Source organism: Oncorhynchus tshawytscha, linkage group LG05 (genome assembly GCF_018296145.1).
Source record: "Oncorhynchus tshawytscha isolate Ot180627B linkage group LG05, Otsh_v2.0, whole genome shotgun sequence".
In the NCBI taxonomy this organism is placed as follows: domain Eukaryota; kingdom Metazoa; phylum Chordata; class Actinopteri; order Salmoniformes; family Salmonidae; genus Oncorhynchus; species Oncorhynchus tshawytscha.
In genome coordinates this window covers 16,722,336-16,746,025 of record NC_056433.1, presented here as the reverse complement: position 1 = coordinate 16,746,025, position 23,690 = coordinate 16,722,336, and the positions used below count along the sequence as shown (strand labels likewise).

Here is a 23,690-nt window from a genome sequence, read left to right as displayed (position 1 = left end):
ATGTCACTATCAAAACTATGAGTTTAATTGGAAATGCTAGAATTTTAACTATCAAAAATTAGGGAATTATTAACAAACGTTACAGAAAATATGAACGCTAATACAACTAAAGACTACTGGTACTAAAGATTTCCCAGTCGCATTTCCTATCCTTCGATCCCTGTTCTGCTGCGCCTTTCTACTAGTGGCGAGGATTAGAGCCGGAAGTGACGACTGTAGGATTAAGGAAACAGTCGATCTGTCAAGGAAATAAACAACGCTTTCTGGCATCGGAAATAACGCCAGCTAGCTACAATTAAAATGAAGACATAGTTAGCTATACTTTCTTCTATCTGAAACTGACACAAAAGTATAACATGGTTCACTGTCTGAAGTAGAACTAGCTGCCTGGATTACTCATTTGTAAGTAGCCAGCTAGTTAATGTCGCGTGCCTCTTGATAATTTTAGTAAATTGTAGCTGGTGTGCTGTTACTTTTTACTGGTAACTTTATTACTTCAAATAGTAGGCTATCCATGTAACTAACTTGCTAGCTACATCTTTCACGCAAGCGTGAGTAAATACAATGTTCACATCTTCAACAGATCCCATTTGTAAAATGGAATGTATTCCAGTTTATCTGGAGAGCCTGAAGCAAGGACTGCAAATTGATGTCTTGAGGGAAATTGGACGTCAATATCCTGTCTTTTGCTTTCTTCTGGTTTTCATGCTGTCATTAACTATACTTCTTAATAGGTAGGTTTTGTGGACAAACAAGGTCTATTTTTGAATAAATTACAAATGTTATACCTTATGCTCATGTAATCTGAAGTAGTTAAAACGGTTATCTTGCTCAATTCAGAACTGTCAGGGGAAAAGTCAGTATCCTGTCTATACTCATTCTTTCAGAATATTTCATTTTTTCAGTTGAGGTATTAGACATCTATGTGTCTGACCTGGTTATTCTAGGTATCTTCACATTCTGATGGTGTTTTGGTCCTTCCTGGCTGGAGTGATTACGTTCTATTGCTCCCTCGGTCCAGAATCACTCCTGCCCAACATCCTGTACACCATAAAGCCCAAGAACAAAGTAAGCACATTCCAAAAACCTGAAGTACAAGGGTCATGTTCACTATGCACCAAATGGAAGAATACAGATTGAAATGGAGGGACAACCTCCTGAATTAAACACTCATTGTAGTTTTCTGTTGCAAATGTTTTCCTTCAGTGTGCCATAATTAATATGACCCAATAGTCAGAGGGCAATGCAGTGTTTTGTAATAGAGTTGCTTTTTATGTTTCTGTAAACAGTTGATAATTTCTCATTAGTCAGTGGCATATCCAAAAGTAAGTGACAAGTGTTGTAGCTACAGGGTCTCCCTATCTATTCTTCCACCAGCAAGAGCAACAGGAGCTGTTTCCATTGGGACACAGCTGTGCAGTGTGTGGGAAAGTAAAGTGCAAACGTCACAGGTATGTCAGACCACTCGATATAAGCCTAGCACAAATGGAGAACAGACCAAATGTCACATTTACTGTATGGTGAATGAATGGAAGCTTGTATTGAGCATCAATGAACAGCAGTGGCATTGATTGATTAGTAAAAGTCAAAGAAGGATTTGGCAAAGTTAATCTGCCACCTGGTGGACACTGAGTCGGTGCTTCTCTTTCACATCACTATTGAAATATGTTGTCCTTCACAGACCAACATTACTCCTAGAAAACTATCAGCCATGGTTGGACTTGAAAGTCTACTCCAAAGTGGATGCTTCCGTGTCTGAGGTATTGCAATGGGTCATTTTAAATAGGATTTTGATTAGAAATCACAATTATAACAGATTGTCAATCAGTCAATGTCTTTATTGTCCAAATCAGGAAATCCATTTTGTATTATCGTTTGGCCCATAGGTGCTCGAGTTGGTTCTGGAGAATTTTGTATATCCCTGGTACCGGTGAGTAGATTCTACCACAGTTTTGAACTGTGGAACAGTTGAACAATTTTGAACAGACTTCCCTGTTCTGTGGAGAGGGAAGTGTGAATGCATATTTCATTATGCTTTTCTTTACATGACAGGAACATCACAGATGATGAGGCATGTGTAGATGAACTGAGAATGACCTTTCGGTTCTTTGCATCTGTGTTAGTTCGACGCGCTCAGAAGGTGATGCATAGCTCTCAGTCGATTCAAGTTATGTATGCCTTTTAATTAATTTATTTTTTTAACCTTTATTTAACCAGGAAAAGACCATTGAGACCCAGAGTCTCTCTCTTTTTCAAGGGTCCACATATTGCTGATTATGGTTAATACATTGTTAATGTACTCAGGCTTTACACTAACTGTGAAAATGTTTCATACAGGTTGATGTCCCCTCAGTTATTTCTGGCAAAATGATGAAAGCAGCTATGAAGCACGTTGAAATAATTGCAAAGGCCAAGCAAAAAGGTTTATTTTCTGTAGATTGGTAACACAAATTGCAGTAAGTTTCTGCACTGCAAGATGTTGTTCAGTAGAGAACTAAATGTGCAAGGCTTAATACTGGGTGTGTGTGTTTCAGTGAAGAACACTGAGGGATTGCAGCAGGCTGCTCTGGTTGAGTATGGCCCTGACTTACATTTTGCCCTGCATAGTCGCAAAGATGAGCTGCGTTATCTCAGGAAGGTGACAAAGATGCTATTTGCCTATCTCATGCCTCCCAAAGCCACTGACTGCAGGTAGGCCAAATCAACCAGACAGTTACATCCCAAATGGCACCCTACCCCCTGTATTGTGCACTACTTTTGACCAGGGCCCATAGGGCAAAAGTAGTGTCGTATAAAGGGAAAAGGGTGCCATTTGGAACACAGCCAGAGACCGTGTACCTGTTGAAGGGAAAGGAAAACATTTATTTTTGAACCAAGGCAATTGGAATCATGTGTCTTACTCTTTGTCAGATCTCTAGCTGTGCTGATGCAAGAGATCCTGGTAGGCTCTGTGTTCCTCCCCATCATGGACTTCATGGCTGATCCTGTAAGTATGATGATGTATGTGTGCTTAGTGATAGAGGGTGTAGACTCTAAAGGCCATTCACATGACTCGTGCAAGAACAGCTTTGCGCTGAGCAAGCCTCGTTTTTCAAAGGAGCAGAATCAAGTGAATGGGCCAATTATACAAACTCAGAACTCTCTGCATTAAGATTGTATCAATGAAATGCATGAACGAGCAGAACATTTTAGAACTGGAATTTTAGCAATGTAACTGTGGTGGTTGACACATTCCATCATACTGATGCATTCCTCCTGTTGCTTTTCAGGATACTGTGAACCACATGGTGCTAATATTCGTTGATGACACTCCAGTAAGTAAATTGCACATTTGACCAATCTTCTAGTGGAAGCATCATGCAGTCGTGCATTTGTGATTCATTCCTTAAATTGTTTTCCCAGTCTGAGCCAGCCATGGAGCCACCATCTAGCCTGGTTCCATTCCTGCAGAAATACGCTGACCCTCGTACCAAGAAGACATCTGTAAGTTAGTCCTATGGGCACAGAAAGCCCTTGTTACCCACATATCCAGTCCACTGAGCAATTAATTGTCTGTACAGTACCCTATCAGCCATTACAAGCACAATGAGAAAGGTAGTTAATGAACTTATACAGAATACACAAAAAAGAGAAGAGATTGATAAATGAAATATTGGTAGAGTTTTGCATGGACAAACACAGGATGTGTTCCAAATGGCCTCCTATTCCCTATATAGTGCATTACTATGGGTTCTATGGGCCCTGTTCAAAAGTAGTTGACTATAAAGGGAACAGTGTGCCATTTAGGGAGCACACACAGCTGCTGAACTCTGTCTTTCCTTCTGCCATCTGGTTTCCCAGGTGCTGAAGCTGGAGCTGAAGGAGATTCGGGAGCAGCAGGACCTTCTGTTCCGCTTCATGAACTTCCTAAAGCAGGAGGGAGCCGTGCACGTGCTCCAGTTCTTACTCACCGTGGGTAAGGACAAATCTCATAGAACCTCATACGAGGCTGTAAGGTCTTTCCTGCATACTGCTCTATTGAGAGGCATTTATATAAATTCATCAAAGATCCATTTAATGTAAGTCCATGAGGACATGTAAAATAACCATATAGACAAGCCAGTGATATTTAGAGAGGTACTACACAACCCCACTTATTTTCAGTTAAGCTTTTGAATTTGAAAGTTTTATAAAGCACAGATCAATCTGGTAACACTAACAGCATTCATCCACTTCTCCTTCATGATATTACAGAGGAGTTCAATGATAAGATCCTGTGTCCAGAGCTGAGTGAAGCTGAGCTGCAGCGTCTGCATGGTGAGGTGCAGCACGTCTACGATACCTACTGCTTGGAGGAGAGTATCGACAAGATCAGTTTTGACCGGTTCATCGTTGAGGAAATACGAAACAGTAAGCTGTGGTAGTGACTTGGTGCTTACAATTTTACCACAATCATTTAACACAGTGTGATGTGAGATGTGCTCTTTTCTGGAAGTCCATAAACCTTTAAAAACATGTATCTTGTTTTAGTTGCAGAGGGGCCGTACGAGGGAGTGGTGAAGCTACAGACTATGCGCTGCCTGTTTGAGGCCTACGAGCATGTCCTGTCCCTGCTGGAGAGTGTCTTCACCCCCATGTTCTGCCACAGCGATGGGGTGAGCCCCAGCCATGCACTGACACTACTCTCTGGTTGAATCCCAATGATCTCACCTGCTTCCTGAAGTTTGCGCTCGTTCACTACTGCCCACACATTTTAAAACATTGTAATGGTCAAGTAGGCTTCGGCTAGAGGGAGTTTCCATCTCGAAAGTTTACATACACTTAGGTTGGAGTCATTAAAACTATTTTTTTCCAAACACTCCGCAAATTTCTTGTTAACAAACTATGGTTTTGGCAAGTCGGTTAGGACATCTACTTTGTGCATGTCACAAGCAATTTTCCAACAATTGTTTAAACAGATTATTTCACTTATAATTCACTGTATCACAATTTCAGTGGGTCAGAAGTTTACATACACTAAGTTTACTGTGCCTATAAACGGCTTGGAAAATTCCAGAAAATTATCTCATGGCTTTAGCTTCTGATAGGCTAATTGACATAATTTGAGTCAATAGGAGGATATATTTCAAGTACCTGTGGATGTATATCAAGGCCTACCTTCAAACTCAGTCCCTCTTTGGTTGACATCATGGGAAAATCAAAAGAAATCAGCCAGACCAGCAATTTCCAAACGCCTGAAGGTGCCACGTTCATCTGTACAAACAATAGTATACCGCTCAGGAAGGAGACGTGAAAAGTACAACTCAATCCCAGAACAACAGCAAACGACCTTGTGAAGATGCTGGAAAAAACAGGTACAAAAGTATCTTTATCCACAGTAAAACGAGTCCTATATCGACATAATCTGAAAGGCCGCTCAGCAAGGAAGAAGCCACTGCTCCAAAACCGCCATAAAAAAGCCAGACTATGGTTTGCAACTGCATATGGGGACAAAGATCGTATTTTTTGTATAAATGTCCTCTGGTCTGAGGAAACAAAAGTAGAACTGTTTGGCCCAAATGACCATCGTTATATTTGGAGGAAAAAGGTGGAGGCTTGCAAGCCGAAGAACACCATCCCAACCGTGAAGCACGGGGGTGGCAGCATCGTGTTGTGGAGGTGCTTTGCTGCAGGAGGGACTGGTGCACTTCTCAAAATAGATGGCGTCATGAGGAACGGAAATTATGTGGATATATTGAATCAACGTCTCAAGACACCAGTCAGTAAGTTAAAGCTTGGTTGCAAATGGGTCTTCCCAAATGGACAATAACCCCAAACATACTTCCAAAGTTGTGGAAAAAGGGCTTAATGACAATGAAGTCAAGGTATTTGAGTGGCCATCACAAAGCCCTGACCTCAATCATATAGAACATTTGTGGGTAGAACTGAAAAAGCGTGTGCGAGCAAGGATGCCTACAAACCTGACTCAGTTACACCAGCTCTGTCAGGAGGAATGGGCCAAAATTCACCCGACTTATTGTGGGAAGCTTGTGGAAGGCTACCCAAAACGTTTGACCCAAGTTAAACAATTTAAAGGCAATGCTACCAAATACTAATTGAGTGTATGTAAACTTCTGACCAACTGGGAATGTGATGAAAGAAATTAAAGCTGAAATAAATAATTCCCTCTACTATTATTCTGACATTTCACATTCTTAAAATAAAGTGGTGATCCTAACTGACCTGAGACAGAGAATTTTTACTTGGATGAAATGTCAGGAATTGTGAAACTGAGTTTAAATGTATTTGGCTGTATGTAAACTTCGGACTTCAACTGTACCTGCCTGTCATTTTCCTTTCTAATCCATGAAGGGAAGTGAACAAGTGCACATTTCTGGAAAAAGAGAGATTATTGGGACACAACCTGTACTTTCTATGTGGACATAAACCATACACCCAAATCTAATCGCCTTCAATGGAATTATCCTACAACGAGCCAGAACATGATACAATGACAGCGTGAACGTTTTCAATATACAAAAGCAAGTTGACTAACTGATAATATTTTTCCCATTCATAACTCTATCTCTGCAGTATTTCAGATACCTGCTGATGGGGGCAGAGTCTCCAAAAAGGGACTCCAGAATGAACAGGTTTGTGCTCCTGATGGCAATGACTGACATTAGAAAGAGGTGTAATATTCTTCTAAGCTGAAGTGTTTAGTGTTCTTTATTTTCACTCACTCATATACACACACATTTTCTCTTTGTATCTAAATAGAGACTTTATTGGAGAGCTTTCATCTTCATAACAGAAGTGTTAAGTGTAGTTTCAATGGCTATTTCTACACCGTGCATCTTTACTTCTCAGCCAAGACTCCACATTAGGGTGGCGTCTTGTTAACATAAGCCTGTTTACGCCCACCTCAAACGATGGCACTGAAGCTATATTGTACTATTTGAAGCCTGTAGCTGTGGGCTTATGCTGTTTATCTTGCTGTTATTCCAGGAATAGTCTGAGTGTGGATGATATGAGGTGAGTATGTGTTTGGGAATGATGCAGACCAGGTTAATGTCCTGCTGCCCGACTGCCATTGAGTTTCCTGCATGCCAGATATAATTAGCCCAGACTGCAGTGAATGGAACCAACATTTGCTGTAGAAAAAGCATTGTGGGGCAATAAGCACTTTTCTTCAGTAGGCTTTTGCAAGTTAGCGTTTTTATTTTATTTTTAAGACTTGCTCTTTACCTTTTGTATTGCTGTAACTGAACAAGAGTTGGGGTTATATGTAATTGTTTTTATTCAGTTGAATAATTGTTGAACATACAAGGTAGCAGGTGCTTTAAATAGTATTTTAATTTCTAGTTTTGGCGTTGAACTCGAGCCACAGAATGGAGGAAGAGGATAAATATGGGGTTTCCCATGGCCCCATAACTAATCTCCTCTCATACTGTTTCTCTAATGGTCTATCCATGTCTTGTGTGAGCGCCCATAGTTCTCTTGTGTATAATGGACGCCAGATCTCCTTGTCGGGACAGCGTTGGAGGGCCTCAATTTCACCTCTTCATCCTTCCCTTCTTGTCCCTAATATTTGGTCTGCACTAAGTTGCCCATCCAACATTCAAACCACCTTTACTGACATATGGCTAGATGTGAGCCTCAGTCTGTAAGCATGGACTCCTGTACACAACTACAAACTACCTCTCATTGCTTGAGTGCATCTGTTCTCATCTGTCTGCTTGGCATTAGTAGAATGTGCAACGTTTCATAATGTGTGCTCTCTTTGTGTGTTCATGTTTGGATTTGGACCTCAGCATGGCATTTTGACTTTGGACTTATAGTTTCAACATCTTTGCAGCATTTTGAATTATTTTGATCTGTATAGCACCATTTGAGGCATCGCTGCATTAACAGCAGATGTTTGGATAAGTGGCATCAACTGTTGACAGCAACAACACATGCAGTTTCACACAGCTGCCTGTCTGGCATTCAATTTCCTAGTGTGTGTTCACTTCTGTGTTCGTGTGTGCCTGTGAAGGAACGTCTCAAAACGAGGGGAGACGTTTGGGATCAGCCGGATCGGCAGCAAAATCAAAGGCGTCTTCAAGAGCACCACCATGGAGGGGGCGATGCTGCCGTACTCCATGGTCGATGCTGAAGATGAAGCGGTGAGAACCCCCCCAAAACGAACACTGACACCGAAACTATGATCACATCCCCATCCTCCACCATGCATATGAATGGGGGATTTCTATTCCTGCATATTGTAACCACAGGCTGAGTTTCCATAGTGATTTTGATTGAATTGTCAGTTACTTTAGTAGTAAGTACAGTTTCAAAAAATACACTCCGGGGATAACACTTTAAAGTATCACACAACAATTATTTCCAATTCCAATATCGTTTTTGAATTTTCACACACTAACACATCATTGAACATGCCATACAAATAAAGGAATTTTAATTAATTATATGAAGTGCCTTTTTGACATCCCATGTTGTGTTGCAGGTTGAGGAAGCGACTATGGTGATGGAGGATGACTCCCCTGTGGAGGCAGCTAGTACTCCAGGAGTCATGAGGAACTTGTCAGCCTGGAGCATCACCATCCCCTACATTGACTTCTACGATGACGAGGTGAAGAAGGAGAGGGTCCCCGTGTTCTGCATCGACGTGGAACGCAATGACATGAAGGAAGGTGAGGGCACGGCTAGAGCTGTTTATGTTAAAGTCCCAAATGCCACCCTATTCCCTACACAGTACACTACTTTTGATCAGAGGGCCCTGGTCAAAAGTAGTGTACTTTGTACGGAATAGGGTGCCATTTAGGATGCACTATATATGTGTTCTATGAATTATGTGTGTGGGAATTGGGGGAAATGTAAAACTGCAGTATTGATGTTGGTTTTCAATTGTGTTGATTCTTGAGTGATTTTTTTTCTGTTTCAGTGGGACATGAAAGAGAGGACTGGTCCATCTTCAGACGATACATGGAATTCTACGTTCTAGAAAATAAACTCACAGAATTCCACGGTAAGACGACATTGTGTACTTTCTCACACATTTCTTCAGAGGAAGTATACATGTTTGGCTTTGTCATCTCTGAAGTCCTGTGGTTAGTAGATGTGAGCTTCCGTTACCTTTTTTCACATTTGATGTGTCACTGGTAGTTTTTAACTTGTTTTTTTTGTTGCACAGGCTCATTTGCAGATGCACAGCTCCCTTCGAAAAGAATTATAGGACCAAAGAACTATGAGTTCCTATCATCAAAGAGGGAAGAATTTGAGGAGTATTTGCAGGTATTCCTACAAAACATTATGAACGGCTCTTTCCATGATATAGACTGACCAGGTAAAAGCTATGATTCCTTATTGATGTCACCTGTTAAATCTACTTCGATCAGTGTAGATGAAGGGGAGGAGACCGGTTAAAGGTTATAGTAGTAGGTGCCAGGTGCACCTGTTTGTGCCAAGACCTGCAACACTGCTAGGTTTTTCAGGCGCAACAGTTTCCTGTGTGTATCAAGAATGGTCCACCACCCAAAGGACATCCAGCTGACTTGACACAAATGTGGGAAGCATTGTAGTCAACATGGGCCAGCATCCCTGTGGAACGCTTTCGACACCTTGTCGAGTCCATGCCCTGATGAATTGAGGCTGTTCTGAGGGCAAAGGGGGGTGCATCTCAATATTAGGAAGGTGTTTTATGTACACTGTGTACGTAGGCCTATTGCTCTGTAGTGTACAGTAACTGTAGTACCTATACAGTTCTATGAAATCGAAACTACTATAATATATGTCTGTGTTGTAAACAGAGACTGCTGCAGCACCCAGAGTTGAGTAACAGTCAGCTGTTGGCAGACTTCCTGTCACCTCACAGCATGGAGACTCAGTTCATGGACAAGATGATGCCTGATGTAAACCTGGGTATGGCGCATCAAATAACACTTATGTATAACACAAGGAGCACTAAAAATTAATAGGTTGTATGTATCCCAAATGGCACACTATTTCCCATATAGTGCACTACTTTTGACCAGAGCATAATAGGTATGCAATGTGTAGGGAATAGGGTGCCAATTGGGATGCATCCTTAAAAACCCACACATTCATACAAGGAGGCCTAAAGATGCCATAGAGAAATTCATAGGAGAAATTCATTGTTGATTAGCTATGTAGCATCATGTGTAGCTGTGTTGACAAATGTATTTTATTCCTTCTCAGGTAAAATATTCAGGTCTGTCCCTGGAAAAATTATAAAAGAGGTAAGAGGCATTTATCCTATGGGATTTTAATAGTAGAATATCTCTTGGGATATACTATAGTTAGTCACTGAAATTATTTCACTCTTAAATAAAGAATATATGATCAGACAATGGTGTTGCAGACCTCTCAGCTCAGTGGTGTGATATTAATCATGATGTTGTGTCTGTTTTTCCTCTGCCTGCCAGAAAGGACAGAACCTAGAGCCTTTCATCCAGTCCTTCTTCAACTCTTGTGAATCTCCCAAAGTCAAACCCAGCAGGCCTGAGCTGACCACCCTCAGCTCTACTGCTGAGTACAACAAGGTCAGCTACGGTTGCAAAATTCCCGAAACTTTCCCCAAATTCCCTGGTTTTACCTAAGTTAAAATCTCTGTGCAAAACTCCCCATCTGTCCACTTGGCCTATACATACTTCACAGTGGAAACACTATGTACACCCCTCCCATCCAGCTTAGCTATATGTAGGGATATATCTTGCCTGAGTGGACAGCCTTAATCACTGATTATCTCCTTACCCCTGCTCTCTGCCAGGATGTTCTCACTTTATTTGACCTTTTATTTTAACTAGGCAACAAACTCTTATTTTCAATGACTGCCTAGGAACAGTGGGTTAACTGCCTGTTCAGGGGCAGAACGACAGATTTGTACCTTGCCAGCTCGGGGGTTTGAACTTGCAACCTTCCGGTTACTAGTCCAACGCTCTAACCACTAGGCTACCCTGCCTGAAGTTGGAAGTTTACATACACCTCACCTCACCTCAAATACATTTAAACTCAGTTTTTCACAATTCCTGACATTTAATCCTTGTAAGAATCCCTGTCTTAGGTCAGTTACGATCACCACTTTATTTTAAGAATGTGAAATGTCAGAATAATAGTAGAGTGATTTATTTCAGCTTTAATTTCTTTCATCACATTCCCAGTGGGTCAGAAGTTTACATACACTCAATTAGTATTTGGTAGCATTGCCTTTAAATTGTTTAACTTGGGTCAAACGTTTTGGGTAGCCTTCCACAACCTTCCACAATAAGTTGGGTGAATTTTGGCCCATTCCTCCTGACAGAGCTGTTGTAACTGAGTCAGGTTTGTAGGCCTCCTTGCTCGCACACACTTTTTCAGTTCTGCCCACAAATGTTCTATATGATTGAGGTCAGGGCCATTTGCGACCAAGTTTTAATTTCCTGACTGATGTCTTGAGATGTTGATTCAATATTTCCTCATGATGCCATCTATTTTGTGAAGTGCACCAGTTCCTTCTGTAGCAAAGCACCCCCACAACATGATGCTGCCACCCCCGTTCTTCACGGTTGGGATGGTGTTCTTCAGCTTGCAAGCCTCCCCCTTTTCCTCCAAACATAACAATGGTCATTATGGTCAAACAGTTCTATTTTTGTTTCATCAGACCAGAGGACATTTCTCCAAAAAGTATGATCTTTGTCCCCATGTGCGGTTGCAAACTGTAGTCTGGCTTTTTTATGGTGGTTATAGAGCAGTGGCTTCTTCCTTGCTGAGCGGCCTTCAGGTTATGTCGATATAGGACTCGTTTTACTGTGGATATAGATACTTTTGTACCTATTTCCTCCAGCATCTTCAAGGTCCTTCGCTGTTGTTCTGGGATTGATTTGCACTTTTCACACCAAAGTACGTTCATCTCTAGGAGACAGAACACATCTCCTTCCTGAGCAGTATGACGACTGCGTGGTGTCGTGGTCCCATGGTGTTTATACTTGCGTACTATTGTTTGTACAGATGAACGTGGTACCTTCAGGCATTTGGAAATTGCTCCCAAGGATGAACCAGACTTGTGGAGGTCTACAATTTATTTTCTAAGTTCTTGGCTGATTTCTATTGATTTCCCATGATGTCAAGCAAGGTTCGAAGATAGGCCTTGAAATACATCCACAGGTACACCATCAATTGACTCAAATGATGTCAATTAACCTACCAGAAGCTTCTAAAGCCATGCCTTCATTTTCTGCAATTTTCCAAGCTGTTTAAAGGCACAGTCAACTTAGTGTATGTAAACTTCTGACCCACTGGAATTGTGATACAGTGAATTATACATTAAATAATCTCTGTTAAACAATTGTTGTAAAAATGACTTGTGTCATGCACAAAGTAGATGTCCTAACCGACTTGCCAAAACTATAGTTTGTTAACAAGACATTTGTGGAGTGGTTGAAAAACAAGTTTTAATGACTCTAACCTAAGTGTATGTAAACTTCCGACTTCAAATGTATGTCAGAACGATCAATCTTTACACATCTTTACACAAATCTTCCCAAAAACATAAACCATGACTGTTCCGGTCATTCCAGGGTTTATCACTTTTGGAAGAAGAACATTTTCCACTGAAACTATGCATATAAAAAACAGACTTTTGATATGTACAGTCGTGGCCAAAAGTTGAGAATGACACACAAATATTAATTTTCAAAGTCTGCTGCCTCAGTTTGTATGATGGCAAATTGCATATATTCCAGAATGTTATGAAGAGTGATAAGATGATTTGCAATTTATTGCAAAGTCCCTCTTTGCCATGCAAATGAACTGAATCCCCCAAAAAACATTTCCACTGCATTTCAGCCCTGCCACAAAAGGACCAGCTGACATCATGTCAGTGATTCTCTCGTTAACACAGGTGTGAGTGTTGATGAGGACAAGGCTGGAGATCACTCTGTCATGCTGATTGAGTTTGAATAACAGACTGGAAGCTTCAAAAGGAGGGTGGTGTTTGGAATCATTGTTCTTCCTCTGTCAAACATGGTTACCTGCAAGGAAACACATGCCGTCATCATTGCTTTGAACAAAAAGGGCTTCACAGGCAAGGATATTGCCGCCAGTAAGATTGCACCTAAATCAACCATTTATCGGATCATCAAGAACTTCAAGGAGAGCGGTTCAATTATTGTGAAGAAGGCTTCAGGGCGAGAGAAAGAAAGTCCAGCAAGCGCCAGGACCGTCTCCTAAAGTTGATTCCGCTGTGGGATCGGGGCACCACCAGTACAGAGCTTGCTCAGGAATGGCAGCAGGCAGGTGTGAGTGCATCTGCATGCACAGTGAGGTGAATACTTGGAGGATGGCCTGGTGTCAAGAAGGGCAGCCAAGAAGCCACTTTTCTCCAGGAAAAACATCAGGGACAGACTGATATTCTGCAAAAAGGTACAGGGATTTGACTGCTGAAGACTGGGGTAAAGTCATTTTCTCTGATGACTCTTTCCGATTGTTTGGGGCATCCGGAAAAAAGCTTGGCCAGAGAAGACAAGGTGAGCGCTACCATCAGTCCTGTGTCATGCCAACAGTAAAGCATCCTGAGACCATTCATGTGTGGGGTTGCTTCTCAGCCAAGGGAGTGGGCTCACTCACAATTTTGCATAAGAACATAGCCATGAATAAAGAATGGTACCAACACATTCTCCAAGAGCAACTTCTCCCAACCATCCAGGAACAGTTTGGTGACAAACAATGCCTTTTCCAGCATGATGGAGCACCTTGCCATAAGGCAAAAGTGATAACTAAGTGGCTCGGGGAACAAAACATAGATATTTTGGGTCCATTGCCAAGAAACTCCCCAGACCTTAATCCCCAAAAAATGTAAAAGTGGTGCGTGCATATGTATTCACCCCTTTGCTATGAAGCCCCTAAATAAGATCTGGTGCAACCAATTACATTCAGAAGTCACATGGTTAGTTCAAGTCCACCTGTGTGCAATCTAAGTGTCACATGATCTGTCACATGATCTCAGTATACATACACCTGTTCTGAAAGTCCCCAGAGTCTACAACACCACTAAGCAAGAGACACCACCAAGCAAATCAAATCAAATCAAATCAAATCAAATTTTATTTGTCACATACACATGGTTAGCAGATGTTAATGCGAGTGTAGCGAAATGCTTGTGCTTCTAGTTCCGACAATGCAGTAATAAGAGCAAGTAATCTAACTAACAATTCCAAAAAAAACTACTGTCATACACAGTGTAAGGGGATAAAGAATATGTACATAAGGATATATGAATGAGTGATGGTACAGAGCAGCATAGGCAAGATACAGTAGATGATATCGAGTACAGTATATACATGTGAGATAAGTATGTAAACCAAGTGGCATAGTTAAAGTGGCTAGTGATACATGTATTACATAAGGATGCAGTCGATGATATAGAGTACAGTATCAACGTATGCATATGAGATGAACAATGTAGGGTAAGTAACATTATATAAGGTAGCATTGTTTAAAGTGGCTAGTGATATATTTACATCATTTCCCATCGATTCCCACGATTAAAGTGGCTGGAGTAAGTCAGTGTCATTGACAGTGTGTTGGCAGTAGCCACTCAATGTTAGTGGTGGCTGTTTAACAGTCTGATGGCCTTGAGATAGAAGCTGTTTTTCAGTCTCTCGGTCCCAGCTTTGATGCACCTGTACTGACCTCGCCTTCTGGATGGCAGCGGGGTGAACAGGCAGTGGCTCGGGTGGTTGATGTCCTTGATGATCTTTATGGCCTTCCTGTAGCATCGGGTGGTGTAGGTGTCCTGGAGGGCAGGTAGTTTGCCCCGGTGAAGACCTCACTACCCTCTGGAGAGCCTTACGGTTGAGGGCGGTGCAGTTGCCATACCAGGCGGTGATACAGCCCGCCAGGATGCTCTCGATTGTGCATCTGTAGAAGTTTGTGAGTGCTTTTGGTGACAAGCCGAATTTCTTCAGCCTCCTGAGGTTGAAGAGGCGCTGCTGCGCCTTCCTCACGATGCTGTCTGTGTGAGTGGACCAATTCAGTTTGTCTGTGATGTGTATGCCGAGGAACTTAAAACTTGCTACCCTCTCCACTACTGTTCCATCGATGTGGATGGGGGTGTTCCCTCTGCTGTTTCCTGAAGTCCACAATCATCTCCTTAGTTTTGTTGACGTTGAGTGTGAGGTTATTTTCCTGACACCACACTCCGAGGGCCCTCAAGGCCGTCTCGTCGTTGTTGGTAATCAAGCCTACCACTGTTGTGTATGTCCGCAAACTTGATGATTGAGTTGGAGGCGTGCATGGCCAAGAACAGGGAGTACAGGAGAGGGCTCAACGCACCCTTGTGGGGCCCCAGTGTTGAGGATCAGCGGGAGGAGATGTTGTTGCCTACCCTCACCACCTGGGGCGGCCCGTCAGGAAGTCCAGTACCCAGTTGCACAGGGCGGGGTCGAGACCCAGGGTCTCGAGCATGAGCTTGGAGGGTACTATGGTGTTTCAGCTGTAGTCGATGAACAGCATTCTCACATAGGTATTCCTCTTGTCCAGATGGGTTAGGGCAGTGTGCAGTGTGGTTGAGATTGCATCGTCTGTGGACCTATTTGGGCGGTAAGCAAAAGTGGGTCAAGGGTGTCAGGTAGGGTGGAGGTGATATGGTCCTTGACTAGTCTCTCAAAGCACTTCATGATGACGGATGTGAGTGCACGGGCGGTAGTCGTTTAGCTCAGTTACCTTAGCTTTCTTGGGAACAGGAACAATGGTGGCCCTCTTGAAGCATGTGGGAACAGCAGACTGGTATAGGGATTGATTGAATATGTCCGTAAACACACCGGCCAGCTGGTCTGCGCATGCTCTGAGGGCGCGGCTGGGGATGCCGTCTGGGCCTGCAGCCTTGCAGGGTTAACACGTTTAAATGTCTTACTCACTTCGCAAGCAGCACTATGACGACCAAGGAGCTCTCCAAACAGGTCAGGGACAAAGTTGTGGAGTAGTACAGATCAGGGTTGGGTTATAAAAAAATATCAAACTTTGAACATCCCACAGAACACAATTAAATCCATTGTAAAAAAAAAAAAATGGAAAGAATATGGCACCACAACAACAAACTTGCAAAGAGAGGGCCGCCCACCAAAACTCACAGACCAGGCAAGGAGGTCATCAATCAGAGAGACAACAAAGAGACCAAAGATAACCCTGAAGGAGCTGCAAAGCTCCACAGCGGAGATTGGGAGTATCTGTCCACAGGACCAATTTAAGCCGTACGGAAGAGTGGCCAGAAAAAAGCCATTGCTTATTTTTTTCTTTAAGCAAACACATTTTGGTGTTTGCCAAAAGACATGTGGGAGACTCCCCAAATATATGGAAGAAGGTACTCTGGTCAGATGAGACTAAAATTTAGATTTTTAGCTATCAAGGAAAACGCTATGTCTGCTGCAAACCCAACACCTTATCACCCCGAGAATATCATCCCCACAGTGAAGCATGGTGTTGGCAGCATTATGCTGCGGGGGTGTTTTTCATCAGAAGGGACTGGGAAACTGGCCAGAATTGAAGGAATTATGGATGGCGCTAAATACAGGGGAATTCTTGAGGGAAACTTGTTTCGGTCTTCCAGAGATTTGAGACTGTGACGGAGGTTCGCCTTCCAGCAGGACAATGACTCAACACTTGAGTGGCCTACGGGTAAACATTTAAATGTCTTGTAATGGCCTAGCCAGAGGCCAGACCTCAATCCAATTGAGAATATGTGGTATGACTTAAAGATTGCTGTACATTCCCATCCAACTTGAAGGAGCTGGAGCAGTTTTGCCTTGAAGAATGGGCAAAAATCCCAGTGTCTAGATGTTCCAAGCTTAGAGTCAAATACCCCAAGAGACTTGCAGCAGTAATTGCTGCAAAAGGTGGCTCTACAAAGTATTGATTTTGGGGGATGAATAGTTATGCACGCGTAAGTTTAAAAAAAAAAATTTTTGTCTCGTTTGTATCACAATAAAAACATATTGCTTCTACAAAGTGGTAGGTATGTTGTGTAAATCAAATGAGACAAACCCCTAACAAATCAATTTTAATACCAGGTTGTAAGGCAACAAAATAGGAAAAGTGCCAAGGGGATGAATACTTTTGCGAGCCACTAATTAAAGATGTTAGAAGATGGCTTGACTGACTGTTCTATAGCTTAGAACTGCCTTGACAGTTGTATTTATTGACAGAATGAAAAAACGTTGTCCCTTCCGATCTCCCTAGCTCTCCAATGACCTCTACAAAAACAATGCTAATCTGTTTGAGACTCTGGAGACACACAACCGGAACTACTTTATGGAGATGATCTCGGTAGAAGGGATGTATGACTACATGATGTTTATGGGTAAGTGACCAGGCACAAGTAGTAGTTCCCTTTCATAGAGAAGAACTGAACTATGTGGTACGTTCCCCAGCACTCAGAAGGGAGAACAAACAATGAGTCACTGACAACAACCAAAACAAGTGGGGTTTTAGGAGGGGTTCTGAAAAACACTCATGGGGGTGTCCACAGAAAGTTGACTAGCAACAACAACTGGAACCTAAGAGACCCACCATGAGCGCCCACTAAATTTGCCTAAGAAAAAGCTAACAAAAGAAAAACCCACACCAAACTAATGGCGTGAAACAAAGTCAGATAAAGGATTGTTTGTCTAAAAATCAAAATAGAGAGCGCCAACTAAAGGTGTTAACCCTCTGCATCTATCAAGACAACTGGAGCACTGGGCCAGCCACTCTTAAATAGCACTTGGGCCAGCACAGGTGAAACACCTTCCCACTAACAAGATGGAAACCAGCACAGGTGTAACAGATACTGACTAACGAGGTGACAGCAATTGGTGCGCCCTACGTGATAACGAGCTAAAGACCAACCTCAAAACATAAATGGAAAAGCCAAAGCTTGTAACATATGACTAACTGTTATAGGATTCAGCCAATAGACTTTTTTTTATTTTTACATTTTAGTCATTTAGCATAGTGTTTCCCAACTAGTCCTCCAATACCCCCAACAGCACACATTTTTGTTGTAGCCTCGGACAAACTCACCTGATTCAACCTGTCAACTAATCCTCAAGCCCCCAATGAGCCGAATCAGGTGTTTGTCCAGGGCTACAACAAAAATGTGTGCTGTTGGGGGTACTGGAGTTGGGAAACACTGATTTAGCAGACTGTCAGACACACACCTGTTGCCCAGTCATGATTCTTTTCATTGTGTTTGATGGACAGGTCGAGTCGTGTTCCACATGCCAGACTGGTTGCATCACATCCTGTCAGGGGGGCGGATCTTGCTCAAGAACACATTTGAGGCCTACATGGATAGCTACATTCAACACAAACTAGAGATGATCCTGCAGGAGCACCGTGTGGTGTCTCTCGTCACCATGCTCAGAGGTACTGTGTGTGTGTTGGTCTCTCTCCGTGTGTGTGTTTGTGCGTGCGGTCGCTTGTGTATGTTCCTTCAGTAACGCATCCTGTTTTGTTGACATTCTCCCCCAACCCCTCCTACTTCCTACCTAAGGCTCAACCAAAGTTTAAGAGTAGCATACAATCACTGTAGATGTGCTGTTTCACTTCAGTGCTCATCCAAATCCAATCACCATGATATTGTTTGTTATCCCATGTCCATTGAGGTCTGGGATTGCCCTGCCTTACTTAATCCAGCTCTCCTAAACTCATAATTACATTTTCTGCTAAATTTCAGATGCTGTGTTCTGCGAGAACAGTGAGGAACGCACGACAGGAGACAAGCAGAGAAGAGCCAAGAAGGCATTTGAAGAGATGATTAATTATCTGCCAGGTTAGACCCAGGCTTTGGCTGACTATTAATATTATCTCTACTCAGTAGTTTTCTTTTGCCATATTCACCTGCTCTGAGTGGGAAAAATTTGTTTTGAGCGATCATCCAACACGGAATTGCAAGTCGGAAACTCTGGGATCATCCTAGAGTTTCCTCCTATCCCAGATATTTTCCATTGTAAAAACATTCCAGTTTCACCAATCAGTCCCATTAATGGCAAAGGCAGATAACATTGGCCTCAGTTCAGCTGTACAGTATTGCTGTGTCTGTCTTTTCACCTTGTAGACTTTATGGAAAAGTGCATTGGACAGGAGGCCAAGTACGAGGGCATCCGACTTCTCTTTGACGGCTTCCAGCAGCCACTTCTCAACAAGCAGGTAAAGCTAAAAGGCAAACATGAAGACGAGTAACAGCTTCTCTGCAGCCAAGGTCTCATGGCGATATTAACTGTTTTCTCTCCTCTTGTTTCTGTCTTTTGGCTCCCCTAAGATGACGTACGTTCTGATGGATATTGCTGTCGAAGAACTGTTTCCAGAACTCGGCAAGGTAAACTTCTGAGAATCAGCTATACAGAGCCTTGCAAAAGTATTCATCCCCCTTGGCGTTATTCCTATTTTGTTGCATTACAACCTGTAATTTAAATCAATTTTTATTTGGATTTCATGTAATGGACAGACACAACATAGTCCAAATTGGTGAAGTGAAAAAAATTACTTATTTAAAAATATAAAAAAAATGTAAAAGTGGTGTGTGTGTGTATGTATTCACCCCCTTTGCTATGAAGCCCCTAAATAAAACCTGGTGCAACCAATTACCTTCAGAAGTCACATGGTTAGTTAAAGTCCACCTGTGTGCAATCTGTGTCACATGATATCAGTATACATACACCTGTTCTGAAAGGGCCCAGAGTCTGCAACACCAGTAAGCAAGAGGCACCACCAAGCAAGCAGCACTATGATGACCAAGGAGCTCTCCAAACAGGTCAGGGACAAAGTTGTGGAGAAGTACAGATCAGGGTTGGGTTATAAAAAAATATCAGAAACGTTGAACATTCCACGGAGCACAATTAAATCCATTATAAAAAAAATGGAAAGAATATGGCACAACAAACCTTCCAAGAGAGGGCCGCCCACCAAAACTCACAGACCAGGCAAGGAGGGCATCAATCAGAGAGTCAACAAAGAGACCAAAGATAACCCTGACAGAACTGCAAAGCTCCACAGCGTAGATTGGAGTATTTGTTGCAGTATAGGACCGCCTTAAGCCGTACACTCCACAGAGCTGGGCTTTACGGAAGTGTGGCCAGAAAAAGCCATTGCTTAAAGAAATAAATTGGTGTTCGCCAAAGGCATGTGGGAGACTCCCCAAACATTGAAGAAGGTACTCTGATCAGATGAGACTAAAATATAGGTTTTTGGCCATCAAGGAAAACGCTATGTCTGGTGCAAACCCAACACCTCTCATCACCCGAGAACACCATCCCTACAGTGAAGTATGGTGGTGGCAACATCATGCTGTGGGGATGTTTTTCATTGGCAGGAACTGGGAAACTGGTCAGAATTGAAGGAATGATGGATGGCGCTAAATACAGGGAAATTCTTGAGGGAAACCTGTTTCAGTCTTCCAGAGATTTGAGACTGGCACGGAGGTTCACTTGGAACAGAGGACAATGACCCTAAGCATACTGCCAAAGTAACACTCGAGTGGTTTAAGGGGAAACATTTAAATGTCTTGGAATGGCCTAGTCAAAGCCCAGACCTTAATCCAATTGAGAATCTGAAGTATGACTTAAAGATTGCTGTACACCAGCAGAACCCATCCAACTTGAAGAATGGGCAAAAATCCCAGTGGCTTGATGTTCCAAGCTTATAGAGACATACCCCAGGAGACTTGCAGCTGTAATTGCTGCATAAGGTGGCTCTACAAAGTATTGACTTTGGGAGGGGGGTGAAAAGTTATGCAAGCTCAAGTTTTCAGTTTTTTGTCTTGTTTGAAATATTTATATAAAAATATTTTGCATCTTCAAAGTGGCAGGCATGTTGTGTAAATCAAATGATACACCCCCCACACAAAATTCATTTTAATTCCAGGTTGTAAGGCAACAAAATATGAAAAATGCCAAGGGGGTGAACACTTTTGCAAGCCACTGTATGCAGGGCAACCATTCGTAATACGTTTGTCATAATATGTATGCCTACTTACTACAATGCCATTATTGTGCTGTATACGTCAACCTTAGCTGTGTTCTTAAAAGTAAACTGGCCAGATTCTGTTTCTTAATTCTTTATGACGTTACTGTGTATTTGCTTGTATTACACAAATAAATGTAAAGTTACCAAACACAGCTTTAGATAGTGTCTTGCAAAAGTATTCAGACCCCTTGGATTTCTTCACATTTTATTGCGTTACAAAGTGTGATTAAAACGGATTTAATTATATATTTTTTCAACAATCTACACAATACTCTGTCAGTGTCTGAAAAATACAACCTTTTTTTTTTATTAATAAAAATGTAATAAATCAAATATAGTAATTTCATAAGTATTCAGCTCCCTGAGTCCATACATGTTAGAAACTCTTCAGGAGCGATAACAGCTGTAAGTCTTCTTGGGTAAGTGTCTAAGATATTTTATTTTTCCTTGTAAATATTCTTCATACTCTGCCAAGATGTTGGGGATCATGGCTACACAGCAATTCAAGTTTTGCCATAGTGTTTCAAGCAGATTGATGTAAAACTGTAACTTCACATTCACCGTCTTCTTGGTAATCAACTCCAGTGTAGATTTGGCTTTGTGCTGTATGTTATTGTCCTGCTGAAAGGTGAATTCATCTCCCAGTGTCTGGTGTAAAGCAGACTGAAGCAGGTTTTCCTTTAGGATTTAGCCTGTGCTTCTTTTTTATCCTGATACGCATGCCATGCTGCAGCCACCACCATGCAGGACAATAAGAAGGCAATTACATGTTTTTTTTGCAGTATTACTGTAGTGCCTTGTTGCATACAAGATGCATGTTTTTTTTTTTTGTATATTTGTGTTCTTTTCACTCTGTCATTTAGGTCATTATTGTGGAGTCACTACAATGATCCATCCTCAGTTTCTCCCATCACAGCCAATGAACTCCATTTCTGTTTTAAAATCACTAATGGTAACATCCCTGAGCAGTTTCCTTCCTATCCTGCAGCTCAGTTCAGAAGGATGACTACATCTTTGATGTGGCTTGCTCGTTTAATACAGCATAATTAGAGGAGGAACGGGCAACCCTGGTCCTGGAGGGCCACAGGCACTTTATGCGTTTGATTTAACCAGCCTGGAAGACTAGGTGTTTTGAATTTAGGTAATCACTGAACTGATCAAGTGTGGTACATAGTTGGAACAAAATGCTGCAGTATGTGCGGCACTCCAGGAACAGGGTTGCCGACCCCTGAACTAGTCCATGCTGTGTCTGGGTGGTTTATTAATATACTGTATAATTCACAGCATAATTATTAACTACTAGACCATGCTTAAAGATATTCAATGCCAGATGTTTTATTGTCATCTTCCAATCACGGCCCTTTTTATGAGGCTTTCAAAAAAGTTCCCTGGTCTTTGTAGTTGAATCTGTGCTTGAAATTCAATACTTGACTGGGGGCCCTTACATATGTTGTATGTATGTGGGACAAAGGAAGGGTTAGTCATTTAAAAATCATGTCAACCCCTATAATTTCACAGTGAGTCGATGTAACTTTTTATTTTATTTGTTAAGCCATATTTTACTCCTGAACTAATTTAGGCTTGCCTAAACAAAGGGTCTGAATACTTATGCAACAACTGTTAGTTATATATATTTTTTATTAATAAAAAATCACATTTTCCTTACATTTTGACAGAGTATTTTGTGTATATTGTTGACAAAAATAATATAATTATATCTGTTTTAATCCCACTTTGTAACACAATGAAATCCAAGGGGTCTGAATACTTTAGCAAGGCACCGTATATTGTATTTAACTTAAGCATCTCTCTGCCATAGGGCTCCTGAAAGTAAACACTCACTTTGTGTTTCAACTAGGGGGTAATCAACCGGATGTCTTTTCCAAACTATTTAGACATTTATAAATTAAGTGAAAGTAGAACGGTAACAGGATGTAGGTTGTGTACCTCCCTGCTGATACTGTATGTTGTCTCTTCAGAAGGGACAAGGGGAGCAGTCGGCAGACAGTAACCAGTGAATTTAGAAAACAGCTTGCTTCCTTTTCCTGGAGCCAAAGTGCAATACAGCAAATTCCAATGTCTCTGTGAGCATATATCAACATTCCAATGTATAATAATGCATTAATAAAAATATATTTATAGATTGTACTGGGTGGTCAAATATTTACCTATTGGATATAATAATGCCTTGCTGCCTGCAAACTGGTCCATCTTTAGTTAGATGTGTCAATTTTAGATGTCTTCCCTTTTCCAAGTGAGATGACAGATTCAATTGGGCTTTAAACAGTCTCTGTATTTTGTATGGTAACTGTAGGTTCATTTGTGTCATTTTACAGCTGAGAAGTAGGTTGGAGCAATAAGCTGAGCACTAAGACCTGTTTTGTTTCTCATTCAATTTGTTTGTCAGCTTCTGTTTTCTAAAATGAGGTTGTGTCCTGCATATGACCTAATGTGATTTCCATCTCCCTTCCCTCCTTGGAGTCTCATTTCTGCCCTGATAATGTTTTAGTCCACTGTGAAAAGGAGATACTTTCCATGCAGTGTTCCGTGGATGTGGTAATTGGCAACACCATGTACATTCCCACTGGTCAGAGCCAGCTGGGTCAGTGCCATCAGTGGAGACTAATAGCAGGCCCCTGTGAATAATAAAGCTTGTGTTTCTGTGAGCAATCCAGAGACAGAATGGTCCTTGTCCTCAGAATACTACTCTACCCCGTGGCCCTGACAGAGAT

General features: G+C 41.9%; 1 protein-coding gene across 4 annotated transcripts; it reads left to right on the top strand.

The window, feature by feature from the left end:
• The first annotated feature begins 219 nt into the window (after positions 1-219).
• LOC112250020 (sorting nexin-14) lies at positions 220-23,106 on the top strand. Of its 4 annotated transcripts, none has more exons than XM_024419826.2 (30): positions 220-402; positions 584-734; positions 948-1,068; positions 1,378-1,451; positions 1,682-1,760; positions 1,887-1,930; positions 2,053-2,140; positions 2,338-2,422; positions 2,535-2,691; positions 2,911-2,986; positions 3,270-3,314; positions 3,403-3,483; positions 3,841-3,955; positions 4,234-4,389; positions 4,510-4,634; positions 6,553-6,611; positions 6,967-6,993; positions 7,997-8,126; positions 8,468-8,654; positions 8,906-8,989; positions 9,155-9,255; positions 9,771-9,882; positions 10,180-10,220; positions 10,407-10,523; positions 17,194-17,314; positions 18,196-18,360; positions 18,671-18,766; positions 19,052-19,143; positions 19,256-19,312; positions 22,938-23,106. In XM_024419826.2, exons 2-30 carry the CDS (start codon positions 598-600, stop codon positions 22,974-22,976), a joined length of 2,811 nt encoding a protein of 936 aa, XP_024275594.1. In that variant the 5' UTR covers positions 220-402; positions 584-597; the 3' UTR covers positions 22,977-23,106. The 4 variants fall into 4 exon arrangements, with proteins under 4 accessions (XP_024275594.1, XP_024275593.1, XP_024275596.1 ...); XM_024419825.2 differs by having other exon boundaries at positions 2,053-2,167; XM_024419828.2 differs by lacking the exon at positions 6,967-6,993.
• The last annotated feature ends 584 nt before the right edge of the window (positions 23,107-23,690 follow it).

What these genes read in the sequence shown, in the direction of transcription:
- LOC112250020 (XM_024419825.2), top strand. Translation starts at nt 598, where the DNA reads ATGGAATGTATTCCAGTTTATCTGGAGAGCCTGAAGCAAGGACTGCAA. An exon ending in CTGAGTGTGGATGATATGAG is followed by an intron (nt 6,994 to 7,996) that starts GTGAGTATGTGT and finishes GTGCCTGTGAAG; the next exon opens with GAACGTCTCAAAACGAGGGG. An exon ending in TGACTACATGATGTTTATGG is followed by an intron (nt 17,315 to 18,195) that starts GTAAGTGACCAG and finishes TTTGATGGACAG; the next exon opens with GTCGAGTCGTGTTCCACATG.